Source organism: Aplysia californica, unplaced genomic scaffold (genome assembly GCF_000002075.1).
Source record: "Aplysia californica isolate F4 #8 unplaced genomic scaffold, AplCal3.0 scaffold00461, whole genome shotgun sequence".
In the NCBI taxonomy this organism is placed as follows: domain Eukaryota; kingdom Metazoa; phylum Mollusca; class Gastropoda; order Aplysiida; family Aplysiidae; genus Aplysia; species Aplysia californica.
This window is the reverse complement of record NW_004797731.1, coordinates 446,132-457,775: the sequence shown is the minus strand read 5'-3', so window position 1 is coordinate 457,775 and position 11,644 is coordinate 446,132. Positions and strand designations below refer to the sequence as shown.

Sequence of the window (11,644 nt, the reverse complement as noted above, 5' to 3'; positions counted from 1 at the left end):
TCCTTCTGTCCCTGTAGGAAATAACAAGGGGAAGTGACTTTGAGAGGAACAGACTATGAAATGTACGGCGTGACATAGTTTCGAGGCACTGCGTCACCGATCTCGCGTTAAAAACATAATGCGAAGAGGGGCCAGCTGACGAGTGAAATATCTCTCACTAGTCATCTCCGATCTGTTTATCTGTAGGCCTAAATGTACAACCACTTTGTTCTGCTTCTGTGTAAATTGTAAATTCATGAATGGCCACATGGTCGTGATTGGAGTGTGCCGATAGTTGGACCTACTTCTTTTCTTCCCATCTGTTGTTTCAGTCTGTCTTTTTTACTTACTTGTTCCATGTGTTATTACATCGAGTTCACACACACACACACACACACACACACACACACACACACACACACACACACACACACACACACACAAAAGAGAAAGTAAATCCTTGCTCTTCACCTTTAACTTTTTATGACAGCAGCCTCGGCTGAAACAAAGAGGTGGATTAAGCAACCCAACTGAACAAAGACAGTAGAAATGAAAATGAAATGGTGTAGGTTCAATACCCCTGTCAACACTATAATTTATTAGGTTATCCTCATTTAGAGTCAAAGAGGAAATTCCTGTAGAAAGAGCCTTTCACACAGACCCAACGTCGGACCGAGCTGAGGCTCGATCCCTTGTTGAACCCGAAATCTTACGATTTCAGGTCCTGTAGCCTGTTTATAACCACTAGTGCGCACTAGGCTACCGACGCCACCAGAGACTACGGTTTCCTGGAAAATGGACATCAGCAGTTCTAAGGAGTAGCCTACACTGCACGTTCGAAGTTTAAGAAGGCGCCGAAAAGACATGTGTAATACCAGTATACTTAAGTCTTAGTACATGTACATCGTAACTTTAGAATTACAAGGTTCAATCTGCTCAGTACCACACATAGTTTTGAGAAATTTAACGTAAAAAACATTGAATTTCACAAGATGTCACGTTTTTTCAAATGCAATTCTTTGAATATCTTGATAACGACTCTGAATAATCTTACGATTTTGATACAGCAGATAGAACATTAAAATGTGGTTTCTGACCTCATAGTTTTAGTAAAGTCTCAAAACGACAAGAAAATATCATATAGAACTAGAACTGTGTAGTTCTAAGGTAGCGACATGTAATTGTATACGGCACGCCAGTTCAGCTGAAGCACGGCATATTATGTTCGTGTTGTTGACATTCAGAGCAAAAATCTACAAAACTCCAACAAAACCATCATATCTATAACTTATAATCAAACAGCAGTGTATTGCATAGATCATCCATTTTTACACAGTTTGGTGTTCATTTTATTCAAATAGGTCAAATAGTATAAATCTTTGGAGAGTGGAAGTCATTAGATACATTAAAAAATAGCAAATAAATTACACTTTATTGGGCCCCGTAGGAAAATTTGGGTTACAATGGCAAGCATAACCCCGAAGGAAAATTTGGATTACAAAGGCAAGCATAATACACAAAATACATTATTTAAACCCACAAATACATTTTTATAACATATATACAAAAAAAATACCGAATACGTAACATTATACAAATGCAGACAGTTTTACAAACAGACCATTGCTGGTTGCTGCTGTTTCCTGGGAACAACACTGAGGAGCCTAACAATTAGACCACAGACGCTAGTTCGTTGTCTCCAACCCGAGCTCTATTGCAATGGAGAGTCGATCATCATAGTTACTCCAAGGTCGATCCTCATGTGCCAAGTCACGCGAAGGGCTCAGCATTACTCCCGTTACATGACAAAGGGAAGAAACTTTAAAATAGCATGTAATATGTTTGGATATATGTCTCGATTATGTCCCTTATTTCAACTGTCTTATTTGTAGGTTGTTCAGTGACAATTTTATGGATAACTTGTAATATCAGTGAGTATTTTTTTTTCTTTTGTTTCCTTTTTGAAATTGTTCATTGTTCATTGTTTCAGGAAGCAACACCCCTGCATTCCGGACATGTACATTGATGCTCCGTTTCACTCTCAAAAATGCCGCTGAGGGTCTTTCTACTGATTGTGTCAGTGCATATCTAGTCGAACGTTCTTCTGTTCTTTCCAGCAAAGATGCCAGATTATCTGCTTCCTTTTTGTATTCCCAAAACAATCATCCTCCACACAGCAGTACTGGCCTCTGTCTCCTTACCTTCCTCTTCTATCTCGAAAACGAAGCAGAAACGATATTTTTTGTTATCACCAGGAACAACTTTACCTCTTTGTTGTGAAATGGCTGTATTTGTATGTGTGTGTGTATGTGTGTGTGTGAGTGTGTGTGTGTGTGTGTGTGTGTGTGTGTGTATGTGTGTGTGTGTGTGTGTGTGTGTGTGTGTGTATGTGTGTGCTTACCAATCTCTGGCATTACTGTTACCAATCATTTCAGACTTGAAAAATGATCAAAGACTTACATTCAAGTCTAAGTCTAACACTGACTATGCCTAAATCAATTTTAAGTGGTCTCCTGAAAAATCCTCATGGAGTTTAAAAGAAGTCCCGAAACTGGCCAAAATTGCCCCCACGGTACACAATGTTATACACAATATACTAGATAGTAAAATCCAAGCACAAGTCAAAAGATCTATCTATAGCACCCTGCACTTTTACCACCATGACGTTGTCTCTAGCACTGAATCCACCCAAGAGACCAGTGCCGACTTCAAACATTAATCGAGCCTTGCATTAATTGTGCTTGCCATCAACTCTAATAGTACAGGAAATGACATTGTAAGATTAAGTCAATTGTTGGAAATATTGGAAATTATTGGAAAGCATTCACAGATGCATCTAAATATCCCTCATGGAAATCCATGAAAGTTGACATGTGCTGATTTTTTTAAACAATCATATTGGGGACAATTTTAGATTTGCTCGTATTTGCATTCCTAAACCATTGTTTTATCATTTGGCATTTGAAAACAATTCGAAAATGCTTTCGATAATAGCAATAATCGAGCTTTCTTGACATGTGCAATAGGTAGTTCATTATTGGTTTTATCTTCATCGGCTATTTTCTCAAAATTGAGTTTTTTGACACACTTATACTAATAACTTTTTTGTTTTTCAAGCAAATAAGCTCACACTTGGCAGAATTACTCCTCATTTATTTTTTAAACTTTACATTGAACAATCTGTCGTGTCAGAGTTTTCCTTTTTGAATGCTGAAAGTGTTTGGGAAATAATTTAGAATGCAAATTGTATTGTAGAAAAAACAATTATGATTTTATCGTGTAAAAATCAAAATAATTGTTTGATTAAAAAGATCTTCTATTCATTTTTTATTCATGTCTTGCAGTAGGCCCTGTCTGCCTGCTAAGTTTCAATTCATTGAGTTAAAAAAAAACAAAAAAGCCATAAGCAAAAAAAAACCCGAACAATATTAAAGAATCCCAAATGGCCACCATTTTTGGGCCATTTTTTCCATTATAAACACAATTTGTTTAATTTCCTTTGGCATATATCATCTAAAAAGCCTTCAAAGAAAAGCTTAAAGCACTAAAACACACCCTAAAACAAATATGAACTTCAGCCTAATATATTATCCAAATTGATTCACTGTGTTCAAACAAGATGACCTAGTTTCCACAATCACTGATGAAGTAACAAGAGAGACTAGTTAAGTAGACTATAGATTTAGATTCCCCACTATTCTGTTAGGCAGTGTTGTCTTTGGTCCCGTCCATGGGTCATAGGCCAACATATCAGACCGTTGCCTTTGACAACCATGACGGGTGCACCAGAGCTGCCTCGGCACGAATCAACCACATAGTACTTCACCGGTTTGGAGAAGAGAGGAGGTTCAGTTGAAGGGACGTAACCATGACAACTGGCGGTACAATTGTTCTGTGCTTGCGATGAGTTGCCAGGGGATGTTTGGCGTGATGACGGCAAAATCGCTCGGCTCGTTATCTTTTTGAATGGGATTTCCACACAAATAGATGAAGACGGGTTCAATCTAGGCTGGGGCATCAACTTGAGCTGTTCACTGTCCTTATCAGTAAGATTCCTGATGCAGTTCATGGCCGTTGGCGTATCGAAAGCATCGTTGGTCAAATGTGACAGAGAGCAAATTGGAGTCTGCTGTAAAGCTGAGGGTAATTCTGTCAGTGGGCAAGCTGCAATCTGTGAAGCAGGCGATGAGTCGAACTGTCCATGACTTGGTGCCTCTATGGCGGATGTACCTCCTTCCACTGCAGCTTGCTGCATCTTGTCTGTTTCAATAGCTTCATCCATCACTGTTAAACCGATGGACACATGCTTGCTCCTGCCGTGAGGGTGGGACACGATGACCACCAAAAACGGAGCCACAACTGCAAGAGTTCGGTTCATCTCATGAATTCGGAGCGAAAACATCTGAATGTCATGGCGTAGTTTCTCAGCAAACTGGACGTCATGTGTGACTACATATAAGTCAACCAGGTCAGCCTCCTCATCTCGTCGAATGACCTTCACACCACGAAGAGTTTTGACCTTTGAAAGATCGCTGCTGTCATAACAGAAATCAACGGCGCAACGTAAAGCCTCTTCATCGTTGAAAACGACGTGGCAAGCAGTTCTCAAAACAAACCCTCTCCAACTCATAAAGGGCTCTGGCCCATAGTGACAGCTCACACAGGGGCAAGGTTTGATTCCCACCCCACTGTAGCCATCCAACAACTGCAACCATCCCGTGGCGAAACGAAGGACGACGCTAGGTTGTTGTGAGAGGCACGCATGGGGGAAATGTATGGGTCTCTGTGGAGACACAAGGCTCGCCCGCACCCTGCCTGTTATGTTCCCGAGGTGTTGAATAGTGGAGAAAAGTTCTTTGTAAGTTTGGGGTAGGTGCTCCGGTGAAAAGTTAGGGAAAGGAATAAACGTAGAATGGCTAGGGTTCGAGGCACAATACCTGAAGTCGCGATGCAAATCCGTCATTTCAGCTGAAAATTCAATAGAAAAATTAATCAATTAATCAATTAATCAATCAGTTAATTACGATATGTTTTATCGGTATAGTCACTGAATGATGAGGTCAATTTAGGTACATGTAATGCATGTCAAAGCTTAAATTAGGGAGCAGCACATCCACATGATCATGGACATTTTGAATTGTGTGCTCAGCACATTCAGGCAATAATGGCCACTTCAGTTAGGTGGCAGGACTTCCTTTCCATGCCAGTCATTGGAAAGAGGGAAAGACAATGGTATTACCTGGAAAGAAACAGCAGAGGGGTGATACAGAAGGACAGTCTGATCTACAAAACACAGTTTTGCCTTCCAAGTACCATAGACACAATGTTAGAGAAGACAGACAGACAGACAGACAGACAGACAGACAGACAGACAGACAGACAGACAGACAGACAGACAGACAGACAGACAGACAGACAGACAGACAGACAGACAGACGGTCGGTGTGTGCTTGCATATCGACTGTTCAGTGTAATATTGCGTCATATTATGTCATTTTTCCAATGGCCCATGGCAGAGTCTTAAACTGAGCAGTTGATTATATTATATGTGTGTATGGTTAATAATATGCATGTGTGTACGTTTGTGTGAGAGTAAATAGTATTTTCAAGAAGTTTTGGTTCAGTCTCTACTATGAATAAGTGGGCAAACATCTCAGCTACCAGCGGAAATGTAAATGTTACACACTGACATACACACCCATAAAACACACACGAACACACACACACACACACACACACACACACACACACACACACAGAGAGAGAGAGAGAGAGAGAGAGAGCGAGAGCGAGAGCGAGAGCGAGAGCGAGAGCGAGAGCGAGAGCGAGCGCGCGTGGTCGCATGCATACAAACAATAACACAATTTATATAATACTCGTAGCGCGCACAGACACACATTAATAGCATGCACACACACACATATCAAACACATATGCATACAAACACACACACACACACACACACACACACACACACACACACACACACACACACACACACACACACGTGCAGGCATATAAATCGTTCACAATGAAAGTCATAGTGGAATGCAAAAGAGGAAGGGGAAGACAAGGAAAAAGATGTGAGCAGGACATAAGCGACAGTTTGAGCAGGTAGCACCACAGCAAGGAGGCAGACAAAAAACAGTAAAAATAGAAATAGTAATAATAACAATATTAATCCCCATATTTATCAGGGATAAAATACCTCACAGGAATTAACAAGGCTGATGATGATGATGATGATGATGATGATGATGATGATGATGATGATAACGACGACGATGATTGTATTTTATATAACCTTCTTGATGAATATCAAAAAGGCAAAATGTCAAACATTTTTAAAAAAATTGTTTTATTAAAATTCAGAAATTTCCTAGTTCCTAGTCTCCATCTACTATTTTTCTTCTTTTCGTACTTACAATGATGATGAGGATGATGATGATGATGATGATGATGATGATGATGATGATGATGATGATGATGAGGATGATGATGATGCACCAACAAGTACGTGTATACCATGCACTCACCAGTAGCAACAAAATTCATGGAACAGGAGTTGGTCTCGTATCCACAACCTGTATCTGTCTGGGAGGAACTTGGAGAGAGTGCCATCGCAGAACTTGCACAATAAAGATCCAGTTCAGTTGTTTTCCTGTGCAACCCGAAAACTGAATCAATGAAATCCCAATCGCTCAAATTATCATCGGCACCGTCATCAACAGAGATCACATTTCCCCTTGAGCTGTTACGGCTTGCACCATCACCAGCGCCCACATCTCCGGCTGAAGCAGTGTCATTCTCTTTCAACTGCTTCCATTCCAAACCCACACCACTGATGTTTGTCCTTTTCTCCAAGTCAAGCGCACCCTTGTGTGGGGCTTGAGTCACTCGCCAGCCCTCTCGACCCACAACGTATACTGGAGCCCCGCTACACCCGGGACATGTGGGTGTGTTATAGACGTACTGAACCCACTCCAGACACCCTCCATCAGTTCGCACCACTTTCCGATCCAGCCACCTGCCCACACTAATCTGTTTATTGCAGCCGTGAGGGTGGGAAATGATAACAGCCAAATTATTATTTAGCTCAGTTCGTTCACATTCGTCATTAGCAGCCTCCGACCTTTCTGTAAATTTTGACTTCGTATTGTAGGCGTAGCTAATGATTTCTGTGACATATGCCCACAGGTTCTTGTCATGTGTGACGACCACTAGTTCACACATATCACCACCAGAGTCAGAGCTATCTACACTGACCCCTGACAGAGTTCTTACAGTCTCCAAAGTGTCGTCATTGTTGTAAAACAAGCGCAACTCAGCTCCGTAAGCTTCTGCGTCATCAAACACAACATGCTTCGCTGTATACACTCGCAGTTCCCCCCACTCCAGGGTAGGATTGCCTCTGTCGATGCATGACATACATACACACGGAACATCGGTGTAGAATTTGCATTTCTGAGGACTCCACAACCAGCCGCTACCGCTCTCTGGGAAACCTTCTACATTTCTATAGCATTCATGACGGTCCCTGGAGGGTCTGTGTTTACTGACGACTTTAGTCTTCACTAGGACAGTGAGCTTCTCTAGAAGTCTGATGGTATCAAGAACACCTTGCTCCCTAAAACCTGCAGGCAAACAGTTGATGTCGAATTCTGACACTGGTGTAAAGCTTTTATGCCCTTGGTTTTTTCTGCAGAATACGAGATCATGGTGTAAGTCCAGTTCGTCCCCAACACAGATCTGTGTCTGAGCTACGTCTGAGGAGTTCAGATACGATATGATTATCAGCAGTCTGATAAATTACAAGGAATCTATATGGATTAACGTTTTGAGCCCTGGCTCCCTGTGCCTTATAGGTCTCTATGATGTAGCGGTTTGGCCCTTTACCATCGTGAGCAGCAGACCTGAGTTCAATTTCCACAAGAGGAGAATTTTTATAAAGCATTTCCATGCACAGAAGGGGCAGAGCACATTCAGGCGTGAGCTATGGTCATTAGGATTAATAGCTGAAATTATAGTTGATATTCATTTTTTAAAATACCATAAATCATCAAACATGTCAGAGAGTAAAATGAACTACATGTACTTATGCACCACTTTCCATTCCTCCCTTTAGAAAATATAAGTCAGTCACAATATGGCATGCATGATGCATAACCCAACATGGAATAACTCGGGAACACTCGAAAAAGTCCAAGATGGCCACTCAATGTCGAGAAAAAGAATGATTTTCTTAGACATGTGGACATCTTGCACAGTGTCGTTATAATAACAAGTAAAATAAGATAAACGCGGGAGGTGGAGGGAGGGGAGTGGGTGTTCGCACCAGGGATTATCTTGGACAGTTGCCCGTTACAGTAGGTTCAACTGTATTTCATCAATGTTAAAAACAATACCAGTAACAGGTTTCTTAGCTATGATTTCCCGCGGGAAACAGCCCAGATATTAACACCAACCTAAAAGCTACACTGCCATTGCTTGATACTGTCTTGGTCACAGAAGCTGGCGGCTATATAAATGAAATTAAAAGGAACTATACCCTACTTTTTAATAAGTCAGATGATACTGAAACTTGAGGTCAAACACGTAACATATAAAAGTGAGAATAAGACACGTAGTAAAAGCAAAATGGTTTTTAACCTTTAGTTAAATGAAAAACAAAAGCAGCATAGATTCTAGATCTACATCAAGAAATAAAAACTTGCCTTAAAAGAAAATACACTGCAAAATAAAGTCAGAGTGAATCTTTCTCCTCACCGCCCATATCCCCCCCCCCCCCCTTCCTCCCCACTAAATCCCTAAACTGACCCCATTCCCTATCAAAAATGAAATTAATCAAATCTTCTTCTTTCTTCTTCTTCTTCTTCTTCTCCTTCTCCTTCTCCTTCTTCTTCTTCTTCTTCTTCTTCTTCTTCTTCTTCTTCTTCTTATTCTTCTTCTTCTTCTTCTTCTTCTTATTCTTCTTCTTCTTATTCTTCTTCTTATTCTTCTTCTTCTTCTTCTTCTTCTTTTCCTCATCATCATCATCATCATCATCATCATCATCATCATCATCATCATCATCATCATCATCATCATCATCATCATCGAGATTGCTGCACAATGGATTGCTGACAATAGCCACATTAGAACCAATGTGCTGATCTTGACTGACAGTCAGTCCCTCTGCATTGCACGGGACAGCTGGGCAACAGCTCGGATATAAATGATTTGCGCAGCAAGTTCAGTGAAGCCACGGCCACAATAAAAATCCAATGGATTCCAAGCCATGTTGGAATAGAAGGAAATGAGGCAACAGACCAGGCTGCTAATGAAGCCAGAGAGATTGAAGGAGGCAGACTACCATCAACATACAGAGGAGTCTTTCCAAAGATAAAGAGGGAAATCGGAGACCCACCATACAGAGCTAAGTACCAGCACATGGAAAATGTGTATTCTGAGTACTCCTATAAGCGGGAACAAAATATCACATGTCGCTGGGACCAGGTTGGGCTAGCGAGACTGAGGTCGGACCATCATTGGAGCTTAAGATGGTATAAGAACTTTGTAAATGAAGACCTCAGCCCACGTTGCCGAAGATGCAGCCATGAAAAGGAGGATGTCAAACATATATTTGAATGTCCAGGAACAATGGCAATTTGAAAGGGATTATTTGGACGAGTGGAGGTGCAGCTAAGCATATTGACAATGGAGCCGAAGAAGAGCCTCGCTCTCGCTCGAAGATATCCATAAAGGAGACAAAACAAAAATCATCATCGAGATCATCGTCGTCTCACCCATCTGTTTATCTTAATTCATCCAATGGAATAACACATTTGCCTCTCCCAGTTTCATTCTTTATACAAATACTCACATGCTGCAGGTATCTGAGAACGTTTAGTCCAACTGGAGAAAAAACTTCTCACAGCAAGGAAACAGAAATGGATGAGTCTAGTGAGACTGCCTTGTAGGAAAGTATCCATGCTTCTCTCAGATTTTCTTCAATGAATCTCTCACTTATACAATCTAGACATACTTTCGTCACTTGTGTCGCTCCTCCTGGGAATAACCAGTGGTTCCGGCTACCATCACTGAAAAAGAGATTCAGGCAGTTGAAGTAAATTCAGATTGACTTCTACAAACACCTCAGAGTAAACTGGAAAGAAGTTGCTACTCTTTACCTAAATTTTTTACGAAACATCACTTACTCGTAATTTTACAGACTGACAAGCTATTTACTAGTTAAATTTGTTTAAAAAGATTGTTTATGATAATTCAGTCTAGTACAAAATACTACGGCTTATATTTGTAATTGCAACTTTGAAAAGAATATATATTATATTCACTATATTGCATAATAGGCTACAGCTATTCGCATTCCTGCAATTTAAAATGTGACTAAACCATTTACACAATATAATGTTTATTTGAAAACTATTAGCTTTCAATATATAGGTCTGACTTAAAAAATATATCTATTCGAAAAATTTAATTGTCAATAAACTTAATTATTTAATATGCACCTATACATCGATAATTCTTTATTTTAAAAATATTTTTCTCTTCTAATATATATCATAAGACATTTACTTGTTGTTCAATTTGGGGTGGGCGGCTTTTGTACTCCTCTTCAAGATAGCTCTCAAGCCGTAATATATTCTGCATTGGGAAGTGCTTTTATTGTGTCATTTAACTCTCTAGACAAATATAAAAGTTCATAAGGCTGTATAGGATGAAAACCGTTATTCAACATAATGCCATTCAAGTTTTTCAGGAGAAGCAACAAAAAATTAAACTGTTTTGATCAATGTATTTCATTCAGGACATAAACAATAATTAACTTAACACAGAATATTTAATTTCTTTAAATCCGTAGGGTAGGCCCTATAACTATTCAAAGTTAAAGAAGAGGAATGAAACTGAGACCAATCACGATCAGGCTCCTCAACAAGTGGGGAATCCACTCGGAAGTTTAGATAAATTATTAAAAACTCTGCCTTGCTTTAGAAGTACAGGCTGACCTTCTATAGGCCTCTGGTCGATATGGTGTCGGCAATTTAAAAAATTTTTTTTTTAAAAATGTAATTAGAAATTTTCTCTTCCCGTCAGACTGACATGGCAGATCTAGATTAGAACCTTCAACTTACTCTCACTCTCAAAACACAAGCTGGCCAGACTACAGCGTCCTGTTGTTATTGGTTGTTTTTTTTTAATTTACGAAGTGGCTATGCGTACGGCTCCCTCGGCTAAAAGCCTAGAATTGCTATTCTTTTTATCCACAGAACTACACAACATCCCACAAAACTCTGAGAGTGCTCTACTAGAAACTGTATAAATCAGAACTCACATTAAACGGTTTGCAATGGATAATCTGGACGTGTTTTGTTGCTGAGAAAGATCTAGAAATGTATTGCACTGTTACTGCCAGGCTGCAAGGACCAGAGACCGCCAGGGCAAACTTCCTTTCCGGTTTTTCCTAGAGGGGAAGTCCCCTAACTAGATCTATTTTTACACTAATCGAAAAACCCGATACTTAATTTATTTTTTAAAAATTAATTAATGTTTTTAGCTTATTCCCTTTTATTTTAGAAAGGTTCTGTCGAGATCCTTGCACATTCCGAATTTGGCTTAGACTTAGAATACAGTTTTGTTAGGCTAATAATAACAATAATAATAA

At 39.9% G+C, this 11,644-nt stretch overlaps 1 protein-coding gene across 1 annotated transcript; it reads right to left on the bottom strand.

The window, feature by feature from the left end:
* Positions 1 to 445: 445 nt before the first annotated feature.
* LOC101857815 lies at positions 446 to 11,420 on the bottom strand. The gene is made up of 4 exons (XM_005105275.3): positions 11,315 to 11,420; positions 9,842 to 10,058; positions 6,516 to 7,745; positions 446 to 4,947 (listed from the first exon to the last, which is right to left on the bottom strand). Exons 2-4 carry the CDS (start codon positions 9,948 to 9,950, stop codon positions 3,674 to 3,676), a joined length of 2,613 nt encoding a protein of 870 aa, XP_005105332.1. The 5' UTR covers positions 9,951 to 10,058; positions 11,315 to 11,420; the 3' UTR covers positions 446 to 3,673.
* Positions 11,421 to 11,644: the final 224 nt, after the last annotated feature.